We start from the raw sequence: 25,454 nt of genomic DNA, 5'->3' as shown, positions 1-25,454 counted from the left end.
CGCTGTGCGAGTGCTTTTGATTTTTTTTTTCCATAGCATTTTGAAGGTGAGTTAGACGCCGGAGTTGCATGCACAGCCCGCGGAGGCGGCGACAACGGAAAGGAGGGCAGAGGGACCGCTCGTACGTGCCTCTTGACTGTGCGTCGGCCTCGTTTTAGGGATTGCGGCGTCCCGGGGGACCGCCAGGCTCGTGTCGATCTCTTCCAGTTCTCCTCCTTCTCTTTTCGTACCGACCGAGCCAGTTGGAGTTGACCGGGCGGGTGGGGCGTGGATTTTGCCCGCGATTCATGTTCGGTGCGTGCGGTTATTATAGGGAGTTGGGCGTCGGCATCGTCGATCGACGCCGCGCTGCCTCGCTAGCTCACGGGTCCAATCATTTCCACGGGAATCGAGCACGAGCACGGGCTACAGATCCTACGGACCCCGTAGTTTCTAGCGAGTCAAGCCAGCCGGTGGCGATGGGCCAGCGACCAGGTGCATGCAATGTGCAGTTCTCCTGTTCTCGACGTCAAGACGGTAAAGTGGCCAACTAGCTAGGAAAAAGAAGGAAAAAAATGCCCCACGGGTGTTTTGGGTTTGAACAACTGGACGTCCGCACAGAATGCCCCACGATGAGGCTTTGAAATTGAACAGCGGTCGTCGTTGCCTACTCGCTTGAGGAGAATTCAGATATGACAGCCTACGTACGTGGTTAGCTTCAGTCGGTCGAGATTGACCGGCCGGTATCTAACCAAGCGCTACTCGACCGATCCGAAGGGTACGACGTAAAATTCGAGGAGGACATGAAGTCAACTGCCACCGAGATGGGCAATCGATCCTGGTCACCCGGTACGTCCCGTCGGATCGGAGCACGCTACTCATGACATGCATGTAAGTCCGGGTGTATGGCCCCATTTGCAGCACGTAGGTTACGGTCAAATTAAGTATCCCGGCCACTTGCTTGAGATCAACGACGGGAGCGACGGCAGCATGCATGCACTGAATAAAGGAAGTTTATGTTATGTGTGGACGGCGTTCCTCATGATCTATTACCTGTGACTTTTAAGCACCCTGTTAATTAGAGAGGATCTCCCGGTTTCCGGAACAAGTGGTGCTGTGCTCGCTGGGAGTTCCGGCTTGCTGACGATAGTGCAAGGAGAAATGCAACTTTCTTGGCCCAAAAACGTGGAATGGAAACTTAGTTTGCACAATAAAAGAGCCATCAGATACTCAAATTCAACCCTGCAAGCGTGAATAAGCGCCACACTGTTAGTTTTAGACCCGTCCAGGACGTGTGATTTAACTATAATTAACCATTCTTCGTTGACGTAACAGACATGTATAGGATGTTAAATGACTTCCTTACGAATCTCATCTGAGAGCAGGATGTTGCTGGAGTTTCATATATAAATAGAAAAAAAATTAGATTAACCCAAGGTAACTAAAACAAAATTCTTACATTATGTAAGCGACCGAAAAAAGATAACACACCAAGGATACATCATTTGAATCCGATACAAGAGCTCCTAGGACCAATATCACCATGTGTGTACCCATCTCCAATAGTCGTGATCTCCACAACCTCGGCAAAGCTCATGCAACCAAAGGTTTGTCGTCGCTTCTACTTCTAGACATACTCCCTCCATTTCACAAAGGTTGGCGTATTTTGTTTCGTTGAAACAAGACTTTGATCAAGAATTACACTATTAATATGTAACATATATGATACAAAATCATGATTATTAGAAAAAACTTTTAAAGATGAATCTATTGATATAAATTTCATGTATGTAAAAACATATATTAATAGAGTTATTATTGGTCAAAGCCTTGTCTTAATGAAACAAAATACGCCAACCTTTGTGAAATGGAGGGAGTATATGCTACCTATGTGAAAAGCAGCACCTTGCCAAAAGCGACCAAAAATCCAGAAATTTGAAACATATAAGTACCATATCAATAAATGGGCCACCTATGCACTTAGCCATTAACCTCCCGAGCGGGAACGAGCAAAATAATCATTGTGCATCATGGAGCTGATGCCTATGCTGTTTGAATATGAAGTCAAGTAATTGTCCCAACAGACCCAAAAATATAAGGCATACATTGCAGAAGGTTATCTTTGCCAGGAGTTTTTCACCAAATCGTGTTGGCGGTAACCCCATTGCAATAATTAGAGATCAAGCCCTGAATTTTCACCAAATGGAGTCATTTATGTGGACCTATAGCATTTTTTGAACCCATGTGAATATTTGTGAATTAAAAACTAGATTTTAATTTCAGAAGTGTGGAAACAAAAAAAATGGTAGTACCTCAGTTTCAATATGTAAGGTTCTCTTCTCTCACCAACTCTCATCTCAGACCAACCCGTGCATATTTACTACCCCGGTCCATAATAAGTGTCTTGGATTTAGTACAAATTTATACCAGCTTATGAAATAAGTGTCTTGGATTTTCACAAAGTTTTCTATTAGCCAACGCAAAAAATAGATGAATAGTTATAGATGAGATTTTTTTTCCGGGTAAGTTATAACTGAGATTTAGGGCTCGGTCCAACACATTATTAGGACCTCCATGGTTACAGTGATTTTAGATATGGACTTTATATAACCCGTTCTTGGCAGTATATTTTTGAATTGAATGGAGTACGTAGCTTGCATATCTCGATGCCATGGAGAACGCAAAAGTCAGTATAAACAACCGGTCGCCGTTGACAAAACTATTTCCACTGATGTCACCGCAACCACGTGGCCACGTCGATCCAGATTATTTTTAACTATGCTGATTACTTACACTGTACAGTATAGTATAATAGTGGTACGAGACGACGTGTACAGCTGGATGGACGCTACTCGCGGCGACCCCCCGCATTTCTATCTCCTCCAACGACTTGCACGAGGGGTGTGTGACGACTGACGAAGCATGTGGTGTGTGCTATCACGTTCGTCCACGATTAATCCTGCAGTCTCTCGTGAGTCCTCATAAATATCATAATCTTCCCCCCATTGAAGGAGTCCAAGCAAAATCAACGCTGTATATGGAGCAAGCTGTTGGAAGAAGCTATCCTGCCTCCGGCAGCCTCAACCCGGTAAATAGAAAAGAAAAAAAAAATTACGACAAGTAACATGGGTCAGAGAAAGTAACTAATTTTTTTTCACAACATTAGTTAGTAATTGAACTTATACTCGCACGATTAAAGTTTTCTTCACGAGTAGAATTCTATGGTTTGCAGAAGGGGAATTAAGTCGCCTCAAAAAAAAGAAGGGTGAGGTCAGAGGAGCCAGTTTAGTTGCCCACGTCGTACGGTTAGAAAAATTGAAGCGTTGTTCGTCGCCTCTCGAGACGCCACCCCCTGATTGGTGGATCTGGTCTTCGTGTAGTCACCTGAACGGGACTTCCTTCCTGCCTGCCTGCCGCTAGCTACGTACTCCTACCTAGCTGGCCTCCCAGGCGACCCACCCAGCACGTACGTACGTGTTCCATGTCCATTGATTAAGCAATGAGTTAACCTAATTAGTCTAGGCTAACTATCTAGGTTTTCTTTAACATGGACAAGACAACCTGCCCCTTTCTGTTGTCGAGATAAGAAACGGCGGGTTAAAGCTAGCTAGACAATACCACTAGTCCACTACAACAAGGCACGTAGGCTTGAGCTCTCGTGACAAATCACATATCTCTTTAATCGGTCCTCATTGACTTGGTGTAAACCGACAAAAAGGAAAGTCTTTCGCTCTCATCATCAGGTTGGAAATTAACTCGATCGACCGAGCGGTAAAATAGAAGACGTGCATTATCCTTATATATCGGGAATATGCTGCAGATTGTTTACCATTAGCTGAGCCATCATTCACAGGCATGTGTGTGTGACGGAGCGTCCAGTGAGATGCTGTGTGAACTCTGGGCGTGCAACGGTGGATGCTCTGCTTGATCGATCGCCCAGCGTCTTCCACGGCGCGCAGATATCTTGGACCGGCGCTTTTTTTGACAACGACGATCGTTTGAACCCGCGTAGACCAGGAAAGCACCGCCTCCCCTTCTCCCTCTCTCCAGTCCACAATGCATCTTCACTTCTGTAGAAAAGTTCTTTTAGATGAAACTTCTGTAGAGAAGTAGTACTGATTATTAGGTGCACCTAATTGAAGAATTTTGATAGCGCTGTTCGTAGCTTCAGCTGTTTGCAATACTTCTCTCTCTATTGCGGAGAAATTGCAAAGTACCGCGAGCTCTAAAAGTACACATATTCGTATCTCTTTCGGTTCTGTTTTCCGGGCCAACAGAAAAGCAGTTTTCTTTCCGAAAAGGCACCCGTACGAGACACTTCGAAGCGTCTTTTGATGTGCTAGCTCTATCCTCCGGATTACTACGTATAAAGCAAAAAAAAGAGAGCGTCTTTTGTTTGACCGATACTACTACAACTCCGGAGTACGATTTTGCCAATACTATTTCGCCTGCACTGTTAGATCTCGGTTACATGTTAGATGCAGGCTTACGATGCTTACAGGATCGGATGTGAGAATGGGGGAAAGAGAAATGTCTACTTGGAAGAGAAGATTTGGTAGGGTGATGTATAAGGCTGGAGGGTGAAGAAGGGAGACGGCATTGACGGACCGAGATACGATTATCTGCGCGATGCTCTTCGGGTCTCCACAAACACGTGGGGCGGGAGACGCCAAACAGACAATCGATCCATCACCAGTCGTCACCAGAGCGACAATGAGGCGAGGAATATTGGAGAAGAAGATAGCGTCCATCGGTGTCCAGCTCCGCACGTACATATCGGCCTTTGGCCACTGGTAGCAAGTACGCCTCAGTTTATTAATCAAGCGTGACTGCTAAGTCGACGATGGGTACGTTTCAGGATACATCTTATAGAGAGAGAAGCTTCCAGCTTTTTCGTTTTGTTTTTATGAACTCACGTGTTAATCGAACTTAGTTGGTGCATTAGTTGTTGTTTCTTAGAAAAGGGGAACAATTTGACCTATCTGTACTGCAGCTGTTAGCGGACTAACCCTGCATGCATTCCGTCTTAAGATTTCAGAGCGTACTCCCTCCGTCCAATAAAAGTTGTCTTAAGTTTGTCAAAATTTGAATATATGTAGACATGACTTAACGAATAGATGCATTCAAATTTAGTCAAAGTTCAGACATCTTTTATTAGACGGAGGGAGTATCCGCATGTTTATTCAGACACAGGCGAAACTTGTTCTGCCGGGAGCATCATATCGCGGCAAGTGTACACCAAGGCATTCAGTATGGAGGAAAATTGGCCCAAGTGTTCACTGTTTTGCAGCAAACTAACTTTGATTCGACTTGCTAGTAATGGATTCTCTGGATTCCTTTGCCAGTCACAGACAAAGTAACGGTAGGCATATTTTTAAGAGACTGTTAACAGCTAACGCAGCATTTCAACCATTGCCCCTTAGGCTAGGAGTAGATGACAAAACTGCAGTTATGCTGACAGATGATTCCTGATTAGAATGCAACAGATGAGTGTTATGCGAGAATTACGAGGAGACACAAATGTATGGCAAGACCATGGAGCCGCTATTAGCATCCTGGTGTTGGCTATTTCCTTCTTCTACAGTCGTTTAGTATTTTCAGTGTTTCTCTTGTTCTCCATGACCATGAGGATTGACAGTTTGACACTGATGAATAGATGTTTCGTCCAAAAGAAAATTACTAATGTAGTGTCATGCAATGGCCTACTCAATTTGGCATTTTATTCACGTTGAGGTGCATGCGTTTAGGACTGAAACTTAGATAGATGTTCATGGTTGTGCTGTATCTGAACTTAATTCGTGAGTCGTCTGGTTCTGCATCCAAAACAAGCTAACAGTAGGAGCTGGGGGTTCTAACTTCTAACTCGACTCCCTCAGTTCCATCAGAATAACACAGTCACATTTTTTAACAGATGTTGCAGGCCCCTGCTGTTAAATGGACGAATCGATGTTCATTCCTTTGGCAGGTGTTTCCATATGTCGACATAGTCAGATTTACTTTTTTTTGTCCGGGTGATAGTATCTGGACCCTGATTCGCACGTTTTGGCATCAGATAGAGCCAGATTGATCATTGACGATGATTCATCCCACAAAGCAATACCACCACCACGCAGAAAACAGAGAATAAAACATCCAACATAACCTACTCCAATTACCTACTCTGCGCTGTGCAAAATGTTTTAGAAAACACAGACACAGTGACAGTTGGGAGCTTGTTAGGATGTTCGAACACTTGGCGATTAAACTACCTATCACGCACATTTCCCTGCTTAACAACCCATACTTGGAACCACACCGACCCGACCCTTAAAAACCCAACGAACACACACCTCCTTACGTGCAGCCAGGACCAGGATCGAGCAAAATCTTCACCATGGGCATGGCCACCACAGCCGCCGCCGCGACGACGACAATGCCGGCCCCGGACAACAACAACAACAACAAGCAGCTCCTCCGACACCCAACACCGTGCAGCAGGCCGCCGGTGCAGCAGCAGCGGCCGTGCTTGGCATCCTCCAAGAACAGCCGAACCAAGACTAAGCCGAAGGCGAAAGCGCCCGTGGTGATCGCGCACGAGTGCTGCCCGAGCGCGATGCGCGCGCACGTCCTGGAGGTGCCCGCGGGGCGCGACGTGCTGTCGTGCGTGGCGGCGTTCGCGCGCCGCGGCCGCCGCGGCGCCATGGTGCTGGGCGCGGCCGGGCGCGTGGCGGACGCCGTGCTGACGAGCTCGGACCCGGCCGCGGCGCTGGTGCTCCGGGGCACGGCGGAGATCCTGGGCCTGGCCGGGTGCTTCTTCCCGTCCGCTTCTCCTTCCTCGGCCGCGGCTTCGGCGGGCGTCGCCGTGTTCCTGTCGGGGCCGCGGGGCGGAGTGCTGGGCGGCGGAGTGGCGGCGGGAGGGCTGGTGGCGGCCGGGCCGGTGGTGGTGATGGTGGCCACGTTCGCCGCCGCCGCGTTCGACCGGCTGCCGCTCGTGAAGGGGGACGAGGCCGCTAAGGGCGAAGGGTGTAATGGCGTGCCGCACGGTTTGGATGATGGATACCGGCGGTGCTTTGGTGGCGGTGGGCTGCCGCCGCTGCAGCAGCAGCAGTGCGGGTGGGCGCCGGTGTGCCGGAAGCTGGGCGCGAAGAGCTGAACGGTGGCATGTGGCATCATGGCCCGAGTGAAAAACGCCTATCCGGACAGGTTATTGGGTTTGTTTAGAGAGACTAGCTGGGCCGAGGTATTTCGGGTTTTCTAACCGGGCCCGCATAAGTTTCAGCCCAAACTTCAAAGAGGTTCGTTGTTCTAAAAAAAGAAAGAGAAAGATTTCCCGATGTTCTTTGAGTCAAATTTTTTATACCCATCCGTCCAACAAAAATGTTTGGATGTATCTAGACCATGGTTTTAAATAGCGTGTTATGGCATTTAGCGCTGGTCTCATCCAGATGCTATAGACGCTAATAGCGTGCTATAGCGCGCGCTATTTCAAATAACGTTTTGCAAAAAAATGAATCAAATGTAGACCAAAATTAAATGTTTCTGCATAATAACGTGCTAAAAAGTTCTCTAATCATTTCGAAGACCAAATCCATGACATAAACAAAAGATACGAGTCATAATTGAAACACTGGAGGTGACGCTGCTGATCGCAAGCTGGAGGAAAGACGGTCTGTTGTTAGTTGGAGGAAGAAGTCGTCGCCACCGCTGCTGGTCACGAGCTGTGAGGATTTGCCGCCTCCGCCCTCATGGTGGAACCAGTTAGGTCTGAGAGACCGAGACCGGAAGATTTTGGGCATGGTCTTTAGACCGACGTGGTACTATTTGAATTTTGGACGTTATAATATTTAGCGACGCTATAGCATATAGCGTTTAGCGTCATTTAGCGTGCTAATAGCGAGCGAGAATAGCGGCATAGCGAGAAAAATTGCTTAAACATAGCGTCGGGTCTTCAGATATGCTATAGCGACGCTATAGCAAAGAAATAGCACGCTATTTAAAACCATGATTCAGACATGATTTAGTGTATAGATGCATTCAAATTTGGTTAAAGTTGAGACATACTTTATTGAACGGAGGGAGTACGAAGAAGGACAATTAGAGAAGGTGCACGGAAGTTCTTTTTTTTTCCCAGAGAGTGCAGGGCAGATACTTGGTATTTTGGTAATGATAATCATGGTCTTCCCTCATCTTCTGTTTTAGTTAATCCGACGGTCCCTCCATCTATCCAAACAGACTGTCTTCAACCTCCGCTTATGGATATAACCTGCTTCCTGCTATCCATATCAATTGTCTCCAATTTGTCTAAATATGGATGTATCTATGTCTAAAAAACGTCTAGATACATGTAATATTTCGACAGCTAATATGGATCGGAGGGAGTAATTATATACAAGCGGCTGGAAAAAAACTAAAAAACACCAAGATATTTTATATATCATCGTAGATAACCAAATTTGAGAAATACAGTACAAACGCAGACGCTCACAACACATGCAAACACTCATCATAGAGATAACCATATTTAAACAAACAACTACTCCCTCCGTTCCAAAATAAACGAAATGAATCTGTATAAATCCTTGTACAAATCCGCGTCACTTGTTTGGGACGGAGGGAGTATCAGAGAGATACTCTATTTTGTTGGCGTTGGGAGCAGTCCATCGTTAAGCCGGAGCTTGAAAGGAAATTCAAGCACGCAGGTGCATGTATACGCTTCATTGGCTGCCTAACCGTGCAGAATTTACACGTGTCAAACTAGAAATCTCCAACACCGTTGGGGCTCTTGCACGTCAGACCACCAGGACAGGGACAGCTCGAGAAAGCCCACAACCAGGCCCACCTGTCGGCTTCCGTAATAAATCCCCCGGTTCCAAGCAGAGCCGTCCCTCAAGACCTGCACGCCCAAATCGACCCAGCCAGCGCCTTTGGCTTTTGAGATCCGATCCGTCCCAAACCCCTACCGGCCGCCACCGCTGCGCTGCGGCTCTCCCGCCGCTCCCCTTACCGCTTCGCTTCGCTTCGATTCGATTCGCGCAAGCCTCTCCACTCCCGCCTGCTTCAAATCTCCCTCCCGCACAGCGCGCTCCGCGCTTTATATGCAAAAGCGCCCCATGGCTGCCGACGCCCAGGCACAGCAGCTTCCGCTTGAGCAGGCAGCGGCGGCGGTGCAGGCCCCCGTGGCGCCGGCGCCTGCCCAGCCGAAGCCGACGAGGGTTTCGCTGTCGTACGAGGAGATCTCCAAGCTCTTCTCCCTCCCCATCGCGGAGGCCGCCTCCATCCTCGGTAACCACGTCCTCCCCATGTCTCGTCTCCCTCTAATGTTGGCGGGATTCGTCGCCAGAGCTCGCGATTGCCTGGTTGGTGCTGCCGGACTAGTAGGTGGCAGCTGAGCGACCTTGGTGTTTGGGTGCTGATTTTTGCAGGCGTTTGCACCAGCGTCTTGAAGAGGATATGCCGCACCCACGGTATTGTCAGATGGCCGTATCGCAAGGTAAAAAGAAAAATCTGGTTTCCTCTGTGGCCGATCCGTTAAGATCAATTCTGTACCCTGCGACGGTAGCTTTTATGTTTTAAGTTATTGCATGTTTAACTGCTGAGGGACCTCGTGGTAAGAAGGGGAAGAAAGTTACATACTCCTACCTGTGAGGAAATTAATGCTTGCGATACATACCCCTACCTTCTTGCTGTAACTCAATCGGGGGAGAAAAGTCCAAGGGCTACAAGGATAGGGATTTGATTTCCTTGTTTTTTTCTTTTTTGCATCAATGAAAGATCCTAGCGGAATACTTTCATAGAATTTTATAACTGAAATCAGTTCTGTGGCTCTAACTAAAGGAAAAATTGCACTAGGGTTGCTCGGATGGCCACGAGCGCGAAGTGTCTTGGTGGTAGTGGTTCTTAGGTCATTTAGCTCGCCATGGAATTTCTTTTCTTTGGATAGTGTGTTTCTTAGAAAAAAATAGAAAAAATAAAGCAAAATTTGGATCTTTTACCGTGAAAAGATCACCTCTTTAGCTAAATACCATCAAAAGAATCTTGCTCAGATACATAGCATGATAAGAACACACTGTTCTGAAAAATACCATGTTATTTCAATCCGCTTGGTGCCTCCCCATTTTCCACTTCATTGCACGATGGAATCCTCAAGGATTTACCTGTTTGTCCCTGTGTAAAGATCAAAGCAACACCGGTCCATCAGGAGTGAGGAGTTTAGCTCCATGGAGCCATAGCTCTACTCTCCAGTACCGTTGGATCCAGATGGGCCCAGATAGGGTTTGTTAGTTTCTTAATTCTACGATCAGGTTTCAAATAGTGACTGACATAGATTCTGATGCCCACAGGCTATTTCCTAGTATTTTGACGAACGACATGTTACTTGATGCTATATACTCCCTCCGATCCATAATAAGTGTTGGAGATTTTGTACAAAGTTAGTACAACTTTGTACTAAATCCCCGACACACTTATTATGGATCGGAGGGAGTATCTGAACACAATATGTTTTATGGTATTTTGCTAGAGTTTTAATGGTACAAATCCAAAAACTTTGGCAGGCTGCTTAGTTTCTGCAAGTAACTGAAATACCTGGATTGGTCTATGGCTTCGTGCTTGTAATATTGAGCTGTCTCATTCTATTGCCAAAACCAATTCTTATTATATTACGGAAGCTTCAGTATCTAGAATCAACAGAGAAATACTTCAGTGGACTGACTAAACAAAAGCTCAATATGTTAACTGTAAGCCAAACACACCTTTACATGATAACAAACAGCTGCAAAAGTTGGCTTTCCAGAACTCCAGGGTGAAATAAAATTGAAGTATGATTGTTATTCTATCACTACAGCCTGAAAGTCTGAGGCCGAGCTTGAAACAAAACATAGAGGTGGCCAACTGTGAAAATTGTGCCTCAAAATCATCACAAGTACTTGCTAACTTACTCTTGTTTGTGTATAAGTAACAAATGACACCTTGGACCTAACTAAACTCCACCCTACCGAATGATTTTATGCTTCCATGTTATGGCCCTATTGTAAGCACAATGACAGAAATAATGACTTATGCTCTGATCTTAAACAAGAATATCATGAAACAAGGATACCAAGATAACCCGTTCATTCTTATCATCTACTTCCTCCATTTCACGAAGGTTGGCGTATTTTGTTTCGTTAAGACGAAGGCTTTGACCAAGAATTACACTATTAATATGTAACATATATGATACAAAATCATGATTATTAGAAGAACTTTTAAAGACGAATCTATTGATATAAATTTCATGTATGTAAAAACACATATTAATAGAGTTATCATTGGTCAAAGCCTTGTCTTAACAAAACAAAATACGCCAACCTTTGTGAAATGGAGGGAGTATCAAGGAAGCTATTCAAAACTTGCAAGCATAATCACATAACTTCCCACCAGGTTGTTTGTCATGTGGATTCTTTGGTGTAGGAATTGAGAGATCTTCACATATTTATAATTCTATAGATACATGTACACATGAATTCTTTCATGTCCTTAATTTATGTTACAGTGTGCTTCCTTTTATAATTCCACGCCTTTCAGTTTAGGAAGGGTGTATATTATGTCTCGGACACGCATTGAAATGCGCATCATTTTATTAGAAGAGCGTCTCCAAGATTAGAAATGCAGGACAAAACAAAAGCAAAAATAGCTATACAAAAAGGACTAACCAAGCTATGTAAACAGGAAAATAGTGCAGCATAAGCTTTAGGAGCTGCAATCTGTAGGTCTGGAATGCAGCGACATCCTTAGAAGTTCCTTTGCGCCAGTGAGCTTCTGTAGCTCAGCCTTGCTAAGGATCGACTCAACCAGACCAGGACCATCTGGTCTCACACCATCAAGAACACATGTATTGTGTGTGCGCCTCCTGCGTAGTGTGAGCATGATTAGCGACCTCACGCCTTTGAGATTCTCCTCTGTTCTGTCCATGGCTTAATGAAACCGCGAATTGAACTCCTCATCTGCGGTTGGCATATTCATCTCCACGCCAAATAACTTGAAGACCCTGAACCAAAACCTCCCTGAAGAAAACGCACTCTGTCAGCAAGTGGGATATGCATTGACCAGACTGGTCACAAGAGGGCAGACGTCAGGATGCTGAAAGCCGTGATGTGCCATGCCACATGATCAGCACTCCAGCATCTGTTGGCTGCAGCCAACCAAGAGATGATCTTTACCTTCACTGCGCGGAGCCCAGCAATCCCAGCTTTCATCTCACAGGAGATGCTCAACTTTACCAGCAAAGAACACAAGATATGCAGATTTTGCAGCATATGCGCCAGTAGCAGTCTAGTGGCAGAGCATCTGGTCGTCACTCTCAGGGGCAAGCTGAACCTGATGGATTATGTGAAAGAGATGGAGGCACTCCACAATTCCTTTTGGACATTTGGGCCCCCGGCGATGCCGTCTCCCCAGCTTCATTACCACATTGCTTCACTAACCGTTCTGTGTCATCTGATGTGCGTCTCGACAACCACAAGAGCTGAAGGCGCGAGTCGGTATTGCCATCAAGCTGTCAGTCAATACAGAGTCTTGTGCGAGTGTCAGTCCATGCAACCTTCACAACTACTCCCTCCGTTCCATAATTTTTGTCTCAAATTTGCCCAAATATGGATGTATCTATTCCTAAAAAGCGTCTAGATACATGTAATATTTCGACAAGAATTATGGAACGGAGGGAGTAATATTAATAACATGCCTACTGCAATCACCATGTCTCCTAGTTCTAGTTTTCTCTTAATTTATTCTTCAAATCGAATCATTTATGTTGTTACTTGAATCTTTATACTTGCAGATTGTTTCTGGGAAGACTGGCGATGACGTAAAAAATGCTGAAAGAGAGAAAGCCAAGGAACTTCTTGAGTTGTCAAAAATTGCAAAACAAAAGGCGTGAGTATCTTTCCCTTGATATTCTCCATGTATAGGATTTTTTTTTCCTCTCGAGTAATAGTAAATATCTCTAAAGGTTAACAAGGGTCATGCATTTGACTGTCACTGAATGTTAAGTTGTCAACTAGGGTACAATTTAAACCATGACAAGTCCAATTTATAGATTACTGCTAAGCAAGCATTATAGGATAGAGTGTGTTATATGGCTCTAGTATTATGTACCTGGGTCGGTGATTGTCTGAGATGTTACATCTAGATCTTATATTACCAACACAATCGTTATTACTGTGTCACAGGTGTGGTTATGGCACCAGTAATAAATTGAGAAAACAGTTCTAAATTAGGGTTCTATTGCCTATTGGAGATCATCGATAGCATGTCATACTGCAGTACTCGCTCCTTTCCTATATAGAGGGCAGATAAATTTTATGCGGAGACAAATGAACTCTGCGGATTAATTTTGTGCGTGCTACGTCTGCTCGTCCGCTGCATGTAACGGCTCCTCTGATCCTGCACTTAATGCGGCAGATACGTGCATACGCTGCATCCAGCTATTTGGGGATGAATCCATTACATTAACGTTGCAGGAGCCTAAGCGTCTTCTAAATGGCAATGCCAGAACTTCTTTTATCCTCCCTCTAATGAGGTAGGAAGGAGTTTTAAATTACGGTGCAATTTCTCAATTGTTGCACTACTTTGTCAGCAGCATTGAAGTCAATTGCCACACGTCCTTTTCTATTGCAATGGATATGAATGAATGATTTTATCTTCGCAAAAAAAAAGAATGAATGATTTTATAAGAGAACATTCATCTATAAGGTTATTTATTTTACCGATTATTAAGTTTCCTGCTCTGGATCCTCTACAATGTAAAATGATGTGTGACTTTTGCTGTCCAGTGAGAAAATTGAAACTATTTTATTATTTACATCGAAGGATTTTTATTATTATTGATGTCTGCTTTCTTTTAAGCTGTAGCTATCTATTGTCTGAAAATAGAGTTCCTCTCAAGTTATACACGTAACTTAATGAATAAATTTGGATCTGATCCCAGTAGTACTAGTTGCTGGGTTTAACTCCTCAAACTCTGTGCAGCATTTACTCCGTTAATCTCAGAACCCTTAGATTGCTTGATCAATCTTTCATGCACTGGTAACTTCATGTTGTAAGCACTTGAACGCGGATAATTGTGCCTATCAATGTCAATTGGAGATTATATGTGCCATGCTTGCATATGGTTTTTTGCTTAGTGGTTAAGGTTTAACTACCCATCTGCTCTCTGGGGGCTTGGACGATGGGAACAGTAGACTGGGGTGGTTGCCAGGTAAACCTTTACCATGACCATTCTGTTTAGAGCATCCCTCTATAGGACTGTTTGACCTGGGAAGCATATAGTATTCCTCTTCCTCCGTTCCATAATTCTTGTCGAATTATTACGTGTATCTAGACGCTTTTTAGGAATAGATACATCCATTTTTGGACAAATTTGAGACAAGAATTATGGAACAGAGGTAGTACATTGTTGTACACTTTTCCAGAGGTTCTTGAATGATATTTTAATCATTTCCATTTTCTTAGTTTATGGTATGTGATCAGTTACTCTGAACCATACATGGACCAACTGATGTCTTCACGCTGTTGTACTGTAGAAACAATTTGCAAAAGTCGTCTGACCCTTAATTTGGACCCATTGATAGGTCCCCAGGTGGTTTACAAGGAGTACCAAAATCTCAACAAGGCAGTACAAAGGCAGGACCAAGCTTGGCCCATGTTAGCCAAGCGAAAGACATCCCCACCTACATGGATGATTTCAAGAATGGATTTCCATCATCCGGACTGTCTTGTGAAACTATGAAATGGTGGGGGGCTAGCAGCCACACAGAGACTGCATCAGCGAAAGGCGATAGCCGAGAAGCCCCTGAATCTACAAATGAGGCATCAAAAGGCATGACTGATGATGAGTTAGATTGGGGAGCGGATGAAGCCGAAGCTGATACTGATGGCGTGGTTACGTCTGAACCATCTGCGCAGCTGTGCTCCCTTAGAAGAAAGGCAGCAGGCGACGGGCGCAGGCTATTGAACGGTGACACTGGACGGGGCCAGGGCTTCTGCAGACTGAACAAGAGGCAGAAGATAGCGCTGGCCCAGGTATTTGGAGCTTCACTGCCAGAACAGTGGAGTAGCAAGCTAGCTTGAACGATTTTTTGCTTGCTGTTGTATCATGTGTAACTCTAGTGAGTGTAGTACCGATATGGTTTGTCCTCTTCCTGTAAGCTTGTGCACTGATGAAGAATGGTTGTAGTTTTGCCTGCGTAGATATTCTTTTAGCGGATAACAGTTTCCATGTGAGTGATTGTTTTGGCTGCCTAGATAAGTTATGTAGGTTCTGTATATATGAGTGATTGCTTTGGCTGGCTGGATATGTTTTGGATTTCCATGAGTGATTGTTTTCAGTGCCCTTTTTCATATGTAGGTTGGCTTTCAACTGGCTCGGTTGCACGTAGACAGTCTCTTTTTTTTTAAAGAAACAACGTAGACAGTCTCTTTGTAGCCTTGTAGGTTTTGATCTGGCCCAACTAGACGGCCCAAATGTTAGCAGAAAGACAGGCCGTAAAGTGAAGTATGCCCCGGAACGTAGCGGAAACGGAAAAACGTGTCTTCGAGTTTGCTAGTTCCCCGATCTCTCACTCTCTCTTACTCGTACTCCGTATTTGCCATCTTCATTATACGTAACGCGTACAAAGGTGGCGAGGATAGGCTCGTCGCACTCCCCGACGATGTGGAACCAGACAATTAATGGAGGCGTGTACACCGACGCGACGAAGTGGTCACTGTGGTTGCTTGACCGGCCCCGGTGGACAGCGGCTGGCCGTCAAGGAGCTATATATGCCTCAGCGGCGCACGATCCGTTGGCCGCACCGTGGACGCCGTACGTCGTTGAGTGAGGCGACACCGAGGTTCACGATAAGGTCGCTGGTTTATCTTGACAAGATCAACGAGCGGAGAGCCTTTTCTAGCCGGCGCCTCATGTACGTGTTTCGCCGAGTCCGTTGGTTCGACGAGCAGCCTGTGGGTTTTGTTAGCAACCATGCTTTGGTTTGCTATATTGACCGCGACGGTGTGGTGAAACAAACCTGGTTTTAATTCTCATGTAAATTCTGCACCAACCGAGTGTTTGTTCTGAAGTTTTTTTTTTAGCTCAACACGGTCAATTTCGGTAGCTCGATTACAATAATAGTATTGACTCTGTTTATTAGAAAAATCGGACCCAAAAACCAATACAATGCACGTCTTATTCTAAGAAAGACGTGCGAAAAACCCTGAGTACAAGCAAACACAAAGCAAAACCGAAAAAAAAAGCCACCACTGTCAAAGCAAAACCACTCCCACTCAACAACGTCGAACAGGAAGCAGCTCCATGCAGCAGAAAAAGGTAGGGACTGAGCTTCTTCGACGGCCAGAGCAAAGAAGGGGTGCCCCAACAGCAACAGCTCGCGCCTCAGCACGCCCACGTAGCACGAAGGTGCAAGCATACTCTGCCGCCAAACGATTGCTCCAAAGGCAACGCCTCCAAGGAGGACACGACGTCCGAGGACGCCGCCATTACCCGATTCAGACACCGAACCTAAGCTTTCGCTCGGAGACACCTCGTCCGAGGACGCCGTCATCGACAATGTCGGTACTAGGCTTTCACCAGCAGCCACCACACCCACCACGGACAGGAGCAGCCACGTAGCAAGCAAAAGCTGGCCAGGGGCCACCGCACAACCGTGAGCGTCGACGAAGGCTGTCGCACGCCACACAGCCCAACCACCATCGAGCACCGGCCAGGACGCCGCCATCGCCACGCACCGGATCTGATGCCCCAGGACCCGGATCTGACACACCGGATCAACTGGCCCCATCGACGAAGCACACGTAGAAAAATTAGGCCGCGGCCCTCTAGACCGCCCCGACGCAGCACCTGCGCACACCATGGCCACACCGGCGCACGCCACCTCACAGCTACGTGCCTCCAAAGGACCGGCCTCGGCCCTCCATGGCAAATTTTCTAAAGTAACACATGGCAAGACCGACTACATGGCAAATTTATCAACAATCATCTCACAACCATTGAAGATGCCCTTACACAAATGTTTAGTACCTCCTATCAAATGAAAGATCACCTATCTATGTGAGTCTCAGACCTTTCTAGGACCAAAATATACTACTCTCTCCGACCCATATTACTTGTCAAAATATTACATGTATCTAGACGCTTTTTAAACATACATACATCCATATTTGGCAAAATTTGAGACAAATAATATGGATCGAAGGGAGTATATATTTCTAAACTCTAATTTTACACAGTACACACTGCAAACAGTAATACAAAATTGAGAACATGATTAAGACAGTGAAATCTTCTGAAAACATGATCAGGCACACATCCTCTGCATTTCTCTAATATTGAAAAATAAGTACATTCACAAAATCATACTACCTGATAACAAGAATATATGATCAGGCTGGCTAATGGCCGTCCTAGTTCACCTTAAAAAAAGAACAAGAATGACAGAACACATGTAGTGCAATTATCATGTGCTTAGATGAATTGTGCCCATGTTTCCAAAACAGGAACAGATGCAAGTGCGAACGGAAGTTGATCTCTGTGATACATATTTAGAAGATGCAACAGACCTTTTTATTTTTGCGAACAGAAGATGGAATAACTGATTGCATTTCATCCAGTAATGGTTATCCAGCAGCAGCATTTTCCCCCCTATCAATAACAAACCTAACGCAGTATGAAATAACAAGGGTATGTCCCTGATTGTACATTTGTAAATTGTAATGTCTTAAACTCTTTATATATTATTACGGTACGAGCCTCTCCTACATTTTTCTTTCAAAAAGAGTATGCAAAGCAGCTACGTAAGATGAAAACAATCATCGGAGTAGTATCAGCTAGCTAACATCATGTCCCCGAGACTAGAATTTACAGTGAGAAGATTTCACATCGGAAATTGTCTGACCCTGGAACTCGCGTTTTGTCAATTCTGGGACTGCAAAGATGAACAGATCGAAGCAAAATGACATGGAAGCAGCAGCAGAAACACCCCCGATCTCACCATGGCAAGGTGCCGAAGAGCTCCCTGTAATCACCTGTAGCTGCTATTATGTCAGCTGAACCTGCAAGAATTACACCACAATCATTGTGCAGAACAATTAATTAACTGGCCCTCCATCTGCAATAATCACAAGCTTACTCACCTCCGGCCTCCTGATTCACTTGATTCTGGTCCGATCTTGATGATGGCATCGGCATTGAGCTGGCTGCGGCGGCGGCGGCCGTAGCGGCAAACGCCAGTGCCGGCTGCTGCATGGAGTTGAACTTGAGCAGCGTGTCTCTGCTCCTGTTCGCCTCGTTGCTCTTCGGCGCCTTCTTCCTGGGCTCGCCGCTCTTCGGGGTCGTCTTCCTGAGCAGTTCGACAGATGGCGTAACCGTGAGCAGCTCGAGCGCGGCCGCGGATGGAGTGGCCTGCTGCTCCTTGACGTGCCTGTCCTCCGCCTCCGCGCCACGGAAGGCCGCGTCTAGCATGGCACGCGCTTGCTTCCGGGCGACAGCGGCCTCCTGGACGCTGCGCTCCGCCTTCTCGCGGGCCGCGGCGGCGGCTCGCAGGGCGGAATCGTGCGCGAGCAGCGCCGCGGCGAGGAGGACGCGCGCGTAGCGGCCGTCCAGCAGCGTGCATTGGCCCCTCCCGGCGGGATCGTGCTCGTACGAGAAGGGCCTGCGATCGACGGCGGCGGAGCACGGCGGGCAGACGAAGGAGTACGGGTCCGCGACGCAGGAGAGGTGGGCCACGAAGACGCCGCAGCGGGAGCAGGCGGCGATGGGATCCGGCGGGGAGAAGTCTACGCGGGGTTCTCGGGGGAAGGCGGCGGCGTAGGCGCCCGGGGCGAGGAGGAGGAGGCAGGCGCAGCAGTAGGCGTCGGGGTTGCAGAGGAGGACGCAGGAAGAGCAGAGGCGGCAGGATTCGCCGTTGAGGCGGACGTGGTGGGGAGCCCAGGAGTCGCAACCGGAGGCGCAGCCGAACGACCCCCAGTCGTCGGGTCCTGAGGCGGCGGAGAGGGGAGGCATCATCGCTGCGATGGCGGCGGAGGGAGGGGTGGTGGTAAAGGGTTTTCTAAAGGGAAGAGGTGCGGGCGGCCAACGAGGAGATTTCTGTTTCCAGGCCAGCAAAACAAAATCTACTTTGTGTTGTGTTCGTTTCAGATCTTTCTTCGAGGAAGCAGTATAATCATTCCAAAAACAAAATCGGCGTTCCTTGGCTGCTACTCGTTCTTTTCTTGTGCAAATATTTTTTTCTCTTTTAGGAGTCCTTTCCCTAAAACTCGTATGAGTTGTTAAAATCCTTCGCGAGCTTAAACGCAACTCTCACATAGGCCTCGATTTTTCTTTAACTAGGAGTAGTGTACGGAGTATTTTGGTTAGTACTCCGTGGTACAAATCTTTGACCAGCTATCACTCTTAATACAAGATTCATGTGATGTAAAATTACGGTGTGATTGATTTTTAAGAAAAAGTCTTAAATCTCAATCGATGCACTGGTGCGGTTGGATTAAAATTTGGATGCCATCCCCACTCCCCCTATCCCCCACATGAAGATCCATTGGTCAGCACGTCAACTATCTCTAACTAAAAATCGGTGACTTCTCTGTCGCAAAACCGATAAAATTATTACAACCATTTTTGTCTCTAGAGAAGGCTTCGCTTAGCTATATTATAAAGCTTTATAAGATGTCTTATATCGTGGGTACCTCCGTTCCTTAATATAAGAAGTACTCCCTCCGATCCATATTAATTGTCTCAAATTTACCCAAATATGGATGTATCTATGTCTAAAAAGCGTCTAGATACATGTAATATTTCGACAATTAATATGGATCGGAGGGAGTGCTAAATTTGTTCTAAGTCAAACTTCTAGAAATTTGACAAAGTTTATAGAAAATTTTGCTAACATCTACAATATCTAATAAGTATATTATGGAAATAATGCTAAAATTAATAAATTAGTTTGGAGTTGGGTAGAATATCGAGGACAAAAAATGTGTATTGATTAATTCTATGTAAAATCGAGGTAAAAAATCTTTTTAAGTTCCAAAACTACTGAATCATAAGATAACACCACCAAATCTATGGTGCTAATGAAGTGCTGCAAAATTAAACCAACATAACACCGGTATGTGGACCCCACCTTCTAGAATTGACCCCACACATATAGTTAGCGTTAGGATTTGTTTGTTGTTTACACAAACGTCGTAAAACCAGCTCCCCAAGTGGCATTCCTCCCCTAGTCCCGCTTTTTAAAACCACGCCACCTCGTGACAAAGCCAAGATACGATCCAAAGCAACGTGTGGCAGACTCACGATGTACTTGTCAGCTTCAGGCGATAGCTGGCCGCCTTAATCCTATAAAAACAAGCACAAAAACAGAGAAATATCTCTCTCTCTACAGTCACGTGTTACGGCGGCAATGTTCATATAGAGGAGCACCTCAGTGTTCTCTAGCACTTTCATGGTGTTTTTGCTCTTCGATCTGATTAGAGTTATGACTTTCTAGTTGTCTCAGATATGAGTTGTCTCAATTTTTTTGGATAAGATTCCTGAAATTTTAGTGGGTACAAAATAAACTATTAGGTGTGGATATATCTAAGTTGCCTAATTTTTAAGCAAAAGGCTTAAATATAAGTTGACGAATCAAAACCGTTGGATTATTATCTACTCTCTCCGTTTCTAAATACTTGTCGTGGTTTTAATACAAATTTGCACTGAAACCATGACAAGTATTTAGGAACGGATGGAGTAGATACTACTTATCCTTATTTCTTCATCACTCGTTTTGAATCTTAAAGTACAAATCATATCTAACGACTCAGAAGGCAACTTATTTCTAACTAAAAATATGGCAACTTAGATATAGCAAACCGAAAATTATTATATCAAATTTCGCGTTAAACATAAATTTTGTCACAATTCATCATAGTTCGATACATTTTGTTCAGAAATATAATTTTTATTTGTTTTTGATTATTTTCATGGCGGGTGGGTGGGTGGGTACCCGGTTTTATCCGATAAGACTTTGGTTCAGTTTTTATTTTTCAATAATTCGATCAATGAGAAATTAATCCACTGGAATATGTTCGGTTTCTCAGCTATCTGACAATTTGGTTAACCCTTATATCGATTTTAAACGGATATGATCGAACATGTGACTTGAGACGGAAACAACCTCAACCATAATCTGACACAAATAATTCAGCAAATTAATGACTTGAGCCATGTTTTTTTAGGATCACGACTTGAGCCATGTTTATTTGACTGCATAGCAACTTCACTTCACTTGTAGCCTTTTCTATCTCCGGTACCGGCTGGAACCGGTCGGTCCACCCACAAGGTAACACGTGACACGAAATTTATGAGATGATATATGGACATAATGTTGATATTGAAATAACATTTAATGGATATAGTTGTGTAATACTTCGTATTCACAAAACAATATTGATATTGTAAAAGAAATGATGGGATATTGATATTGTAATTAAATGAATTTGTTGACATAGCAATAAAATTTGATTGATATGAAACTGATATTGAACGAAATTTGGCTGGTAACAATAATATTTGGACTCCGGTTAGCAGTGGAGCGGTAAAAAACCTGCTCTAAGAGCATCTCCAACAGCATACCTACATTTTGGATACCCCAAAACAATATGGGTAGGAAAGAGAGAAAATATGAGTATCCAAAACCGGCCCAACTTTTACAGCGTACCAAATTTGGATACCCATAATCATCCATTCACACCGGCCCCACCTGTCATTGATCCACCCTTTCTTCTTTCCCCTGCGCATCTCCTCTCCCGAATTCGTCTCTTCCCTACTGCCTCTCGATCCAAATCAGAATAGGCCACGGTCGTGGCAAAGCGGGCGACTAAGGCAGCGAGCGGCAGGGCGGGCGGCGCTTGGCCGCGACGGGAGAGGCTGGGCAGGCCCGCGATGGCGGAGCTTGGGGCGACGGCGCGGGAGGCGGCGGCGGAGCCCTGCATGGGAGGCGGCGCAGTCCGGCGCGGGAGGCGAGGAGGAGGGCCGTGGGGCAGCCAGCGGCGGTGCGAACCCTAGCGGCCGCTGCAGGGCCCGACGCGGGCGTGGCTGGGCCGAGACGAACGACAAGAGCGCCGGCGGGGGTACCGAGCCACCGATCGCGGTGGGGAGGTCGCCGGCGACCTCCATCTCACTGATCGGGGCATGGTAGGCGGCGCAGTCCGGCGGCGGACGACGCGGAAGAGATCGAAAAGTGGGCAGTTGGCTTCGCGCATGCCTGTTGGGGAGGATGGGTAGCTACCCATATTTTAGCTTCCTATGCCGGGCTAAAATATGGGCGGCTACCCAAAAAAAATCGGGTATCCAACTTTTTTGGATATGCTATTGTAGCTAGTTTTTTGGTCAAAATACCTATATTGACAGTTTTTGGATATTCTTTCCAAATATGGGTATGCCGTTGGAGATGATCTGAGACCCCATTTTACGGACTGTCTGGCATTGCATCGAACACTCACCGTGCATCTCTCAACCCGACGTTAGCGAGACGTCGATCTTGACGTGGCCGGCACGGCTGCCCTCTTCCGCGGCGGCGCCCGAGCCCAGGCAGATACCGCCTTCTCGCATAGTGGAGCCAGCTCACCCTTTCCCCGTCCCCGCTGCGCTCCATCTCAACATGACCTGTCTATTCGTCCGGGAACAGAGCAAGGCAGGAGAGAAACTGATCTGAAGTGAACTACGCCGCCGCCGTCGCTGCCACACGTGCGCCCGCTCCATCTAGTATAAGAACAATCTCAATCTCTGTCTCCCCATTTCCCATCTCACCGCCCGCCTCTTCCCCGGCCTCGCGCTCTAAGCTCCGGCCACGCCCGAGCCGGAACCGGAGCGGAAGACCGATGATGCAAACGAGGGAGCAGCAGCGGCGGTGGGTGATCCTCGCCTGCATCCCGCGTGTTGTCCCTGACGGAGAGGCCTCCCCGCCGGCCACCGACTTCTCCTTCCAGTGCAAGGCCCCGCCGGAGCCTTGCTGTCTCACCGTGCCCCGGTGCATGGCCCCCGACCCCAAGGACATCGAAAACCACCCCTACGTCGCCGCCGTCAGCGATCACGGCCGCTTCCTCCTCTACGCCACCTTGGGGAACGACGACCTGGTCCCAGGGGAGCCGCCCTTCGTCGACAGGTTCCACAGCGAGCCGCTAGGCCTAGTCGTCGTCCACCAGGGCTACAGGCCCCAAGCCTACTTCCTCTGCGAGACTGCGACCTCCAGACCCTCGCGGCCACGCGCCTCCCGGACCACGACCCCGACCCCGACCGCCCCATCCTCCATCCCGGCAACGTCGGCCTCGTCAGCTACATCCCGCTCCAGCCCAGGATCAAGCCTGACGACCCTGTCGTTTCCGTGGTTGTCGAGCTCCGGCCCACGACCGGCGAAGACCACGCCGCCCTCATCTGGTACGCGTCGTGGACCAACAGTTGGTACGTCTGGCACGACTACCCTGCTCCTGCTCACCGGAAGTGGGGCGGCCACCGCGTGATCACCCCTGCGGATGCTCCGGACTCTCCGAGACTCACCTGGGTGGATCTCTCCTGCGGGCTTCCTCACCTGCCACAACTTCTTCGAAAGAAACGAGGGACCTGAACCGCCACTGCGCTTCATCCCGCTCCCGGACGGCTGTGAGGAGCGGGTCGGCAGGGCGGACCTCGACAAGACCCGCTGCGTGGGGATGAGCGCCGGGAGCCTTCGGTACGTGCAGATCCACCGGCGCGGCGCCGACCCGATCGTCAGCATGTGGACGCTGCTCGATTGGGATGATGCCAGGTCGTGGCGTCGCGACAGCACCATCTCCTTCAGCCTGATCTGGGCTGACTCGGGGTACAGAGCTATGGAGCTGCCGGAGGTTGTCCCCACCGGGTCCCCTGCCGGAGCTACGGACCTGCTGCCGGATGAAGTCCCCGCCGTCGCGTTCATCGACCCCGACCACGGCCACACGGTCTACTTCCTGCTGCGGTCACGGCTCTTCGGCGTGGACGTGAGAACGGGCAAGTTCCTTCGCTGGCAGCACTTCAAGATGGACCACCCGCCGAGTCGTTACCACTCATCCCGATTCGTCCGTCTTTGGAATCTATCACAGGAGATTTTCAACAATGCCTGTATGCTGCTAATCTCTTGCCTCATGTTGTCACTTGGATGTTTGAAATTCTCCATCTCTGTAGTACATTACTGATCACTGTTATTCCATCCGTTCCATAAAGATTGGTGCATCTTTGAAACGGAGCTTTGAACTAGCTCTAGTTTAAAACCGTGCCAATCTTTATGAAACGGAGGGAGTACCATCTTGAGCATTGAGATTTTAGGAGATCACCAAATTAGCCTGCAGATATTGGCTAAGGGATGATGTGTTCTACGGATTGAACTGCATACATGTCTTGACCAAGCAATTAATTACTCGCACTTAATTACCTAAGATGATTCACCAGGAATCCAGTAGGATGCTTAGTATCTCCTGTTTGTCAACTTCGCTACTAATGAATATTGAATTCATGCATGATCCCTGTAAACAAAGAGAGAGAATACATGCATGCTTTCTAGCTCCAACTTAACTTCATGCATCATCCAATCTGATCCCTTCATCTTATGTTCAGTTGTTGTACACTTCTACAGTTCATACCACCGAATTGGCTAGCTTTATTTGGACACAATTTGTTGTTCTGCTCGTAATTAAGTTCTCGCTGGTACTACCATTTTAGTGAGCAATGTATAGACGAGCTAGTAGTCTCTCTCTGTACATACAGTTCTAGGACGCTAAGAGTCGCTTACTAATTATTCATTAGACGCTGCCATCTAGGTATAATTGTACTACGTACTTCTGGTCCTTTTGCATTTCAAGTTGTTAATTTGTCCGACAAATTCTGTCCTCTCAAGTGTTACTGTTTATATGCTTGTCATGAGTTTATGGTCCTCTTTCATGGCTTAGAAACGCCACCAGACACCATTATCATGTTTGAGGAGATTGGTTGTGATGCATATGTTCCTTTATGAAATGTTGAGCAGGTCTTCAAGCTTACACGGTTAAAAGAGATCTGCACCAAGTGGTTCCCCAAGTGGTTTTGCGACATCCCGAGACGCAGGCAAGTACGGACAAGAGAAGACTGGAAGCACCTGAGGAGGACCAATCTGAGAGCAGTAAAAGAGGGAGGAAGTGACTATGGGATTTGGGAATGGGTGTCATCAGAAACTGCTGTTTGTTTGATTTCGCATTTGGTTGTGGTGGCCCTGCCGGTGGATCTCTGTAATTTTGTGCTTCAAAACCTTGCTTAACTCTGACCTGGTAGGTTTGTGGGTGACTGGTGAGTTCTTGCCGTTGCGTGCAGCAAGTTTGTCAAAATGTCTATGTGGGGTGAACTCGGTCTTTTGTTCCGTTGAATTTGTTGATAGTGGAAGGCTGGTCTTGAGAATGTATGGGAAAAAAATATCACATTGTACACAAGTCCTTTAGAA

General features: G+C 46.7%; 4 protein-coding genes across 4 annotated transcripts; 3 read left to right on the top strand and 1 right to left on the bottom strand.

Annotated features, from left to right (window-relative positions):
- Positions 1 to 6,233: 6,233 nt before the first annotated feature.
- LOC100827363 (AT-hook motif nuclear-localized protein 21) lies at positions 6,234 to 7,302 on the top strand. The gene has a single exon (XM_003565524.4). It carries the CDS (start codon positions 6,353 to 6,355, stop codon positions 7,109 to 7,111), a length of 759 nt encoding a protein of 252 aa, XP_003565572.3. The 5' UTR covers positions 6,234 to 6,352; the 3' UTR covers positions 7,112 to 7,302.
- A 1,535-nt stretch (positions 7,303 to 8,837) lies between these two features.
- On the top strand, positions 8,838 to 15,310 carry LOC104582530. The gene is made up of 4 exons (XM_010232386.3): positions 8,838 to 9,240; positions 9,381 to 9,448; positions 12,776 to 12,870; positions 14,568 to 15,310. Exons 1-4 carry the CDS (start codon positions 9,054 to 9,056, stop codon positions 15,064 to 15,066), a joined length of 849 nt encoding a protein of 282 aa, XP_010230688.1. The 5' UTR covers positions 8,838 to 9,053; the 3' UTR covers positions 15,067 to 15,310.
- A 2,401-nt stretch (positions 15,311 to 17,711) lies between these two features.
- LOC100826743 lies at positions 17,712 to 19,108 on the bottom strand. The gene is made up of 2 exons (XM_014898859.2): positions 18,127 to 19,108; positions 17,712 to 18,045 (listed from the first exon to the last, which is right to left on the bottom strand). Exons 1-2 carry the CDS (start codon positions 18,995 to 18,997, stop codon positions 17,981 to 17,983), a joined length of 936 nt encoding a protein of 311 aa, XP_014754345.1. The 5' UTR covers positions 18,998 to 19,108; the 3' UTR covers positions 17,712 to 17,980.
- Positions 19,109 to 22,783: 3,675 nt separating this feature from the next.
- On the top strand, positions 22,784 to 25,422 carry LOC112271025. Its single transcript, XM_024459913.1, has 2 exons — positions 22,784 to 24,106; positions 25,008 to 25,422. The coding sequence occupies exons 1-2, from the start codon at positions 23,503 to 23,505 to the stop codon at positions 25,157 to 25,159; spliced, it is 756 nt and encodes a 251-aa protein (XP_024315681.1). The 5' UTR covers positions 22,784 to 23,502; the 3' UTR covers positions 25,160 to 25,422.
- The last annotated feature ends 32 nt before the right edge of the window (positions 25,423 to 25,454 follow it).

The sequence above is a fragment of the Brachypodium distachyon genome, chromosome 2 (assembly GCF_000005505.3).
Source record: "Brachypodium distachyon strain Bd21 chromosome 2, Brachypodium_distachyon_v3.0, whole genome shotgun sequence".
NCBI classification, from domain to species: Eukaryota; Viridiplantae; Streptophyta; class Magnoliopsida; order Poales; family Poaceae; genus Brachypodium; species Brachypodium distachyon.
Note: the sequence above shows the minus strand (reverse complement) of the source record. Positions and strands in the feature narration are given on the sequence as shown.

Excerpts from the sequence above, each read along its gene's own strand:
- LOC112271025 (XM_024459913.1), top strand. The coding sequence starts at position 23,503 with ATGCTCCGGACTCTCCGAGACTCACCTGGGTGGATCTCTCCTGCGGGC. Across the intron at positions 24,107-25,007 it reads GGAGATTTTCAACAATGCCT|GTCTTCAAGCTTACACGGTT; the intron begins GTATGCTGCTAA and ends AATGTTGAGCAG.
- LOC100827363 (XM_003565524.4), top strand. The coding sequence starts at position 6,353 with ATGGGCATGGCCACCACAGCCGCCGCCGCGACGACGACAATGCCGGCC.
- LOC100826743 (XM_014898859.2), bottom strand. The coding sequence starts at position 18,997 with ATGATGCCTCCCCTCTCCGCCGCCTCAGGACCCGACGACTGGGGGTCG. Across the intron at positions 18,046-18,126 it reads AGTGAATCAGGAGGCCGGAG|GTTCAGCTGACATAATAGCA; the intron begins GTGAGTAAGCTT and ends TAATTCTTGCAG.
- LOC104582530 (XM_010232386.3), top strand. The coding sequence starts at position 9,054 with ATGCAAAAGCGCCCCATGGCTGCCGACGCCCAGGCACAGCAGCTTCCG. Across the intron at positions 9,449-12,775 it reads TCAGATGGCCGTATCGCAAG|ATTGTTTCTGGGAAGACTGG; the intron begins GTAAAAAGAAAA and ends TTATACTTGCAG. Across the intron at positions 12,871-14,567 it reads AAAATTGCAAAACAAAAGGC|GTCCCCAGGTGGTTTACAAG; the intron begins GTGAGTATCTTT and ends ACCCATTGATAG.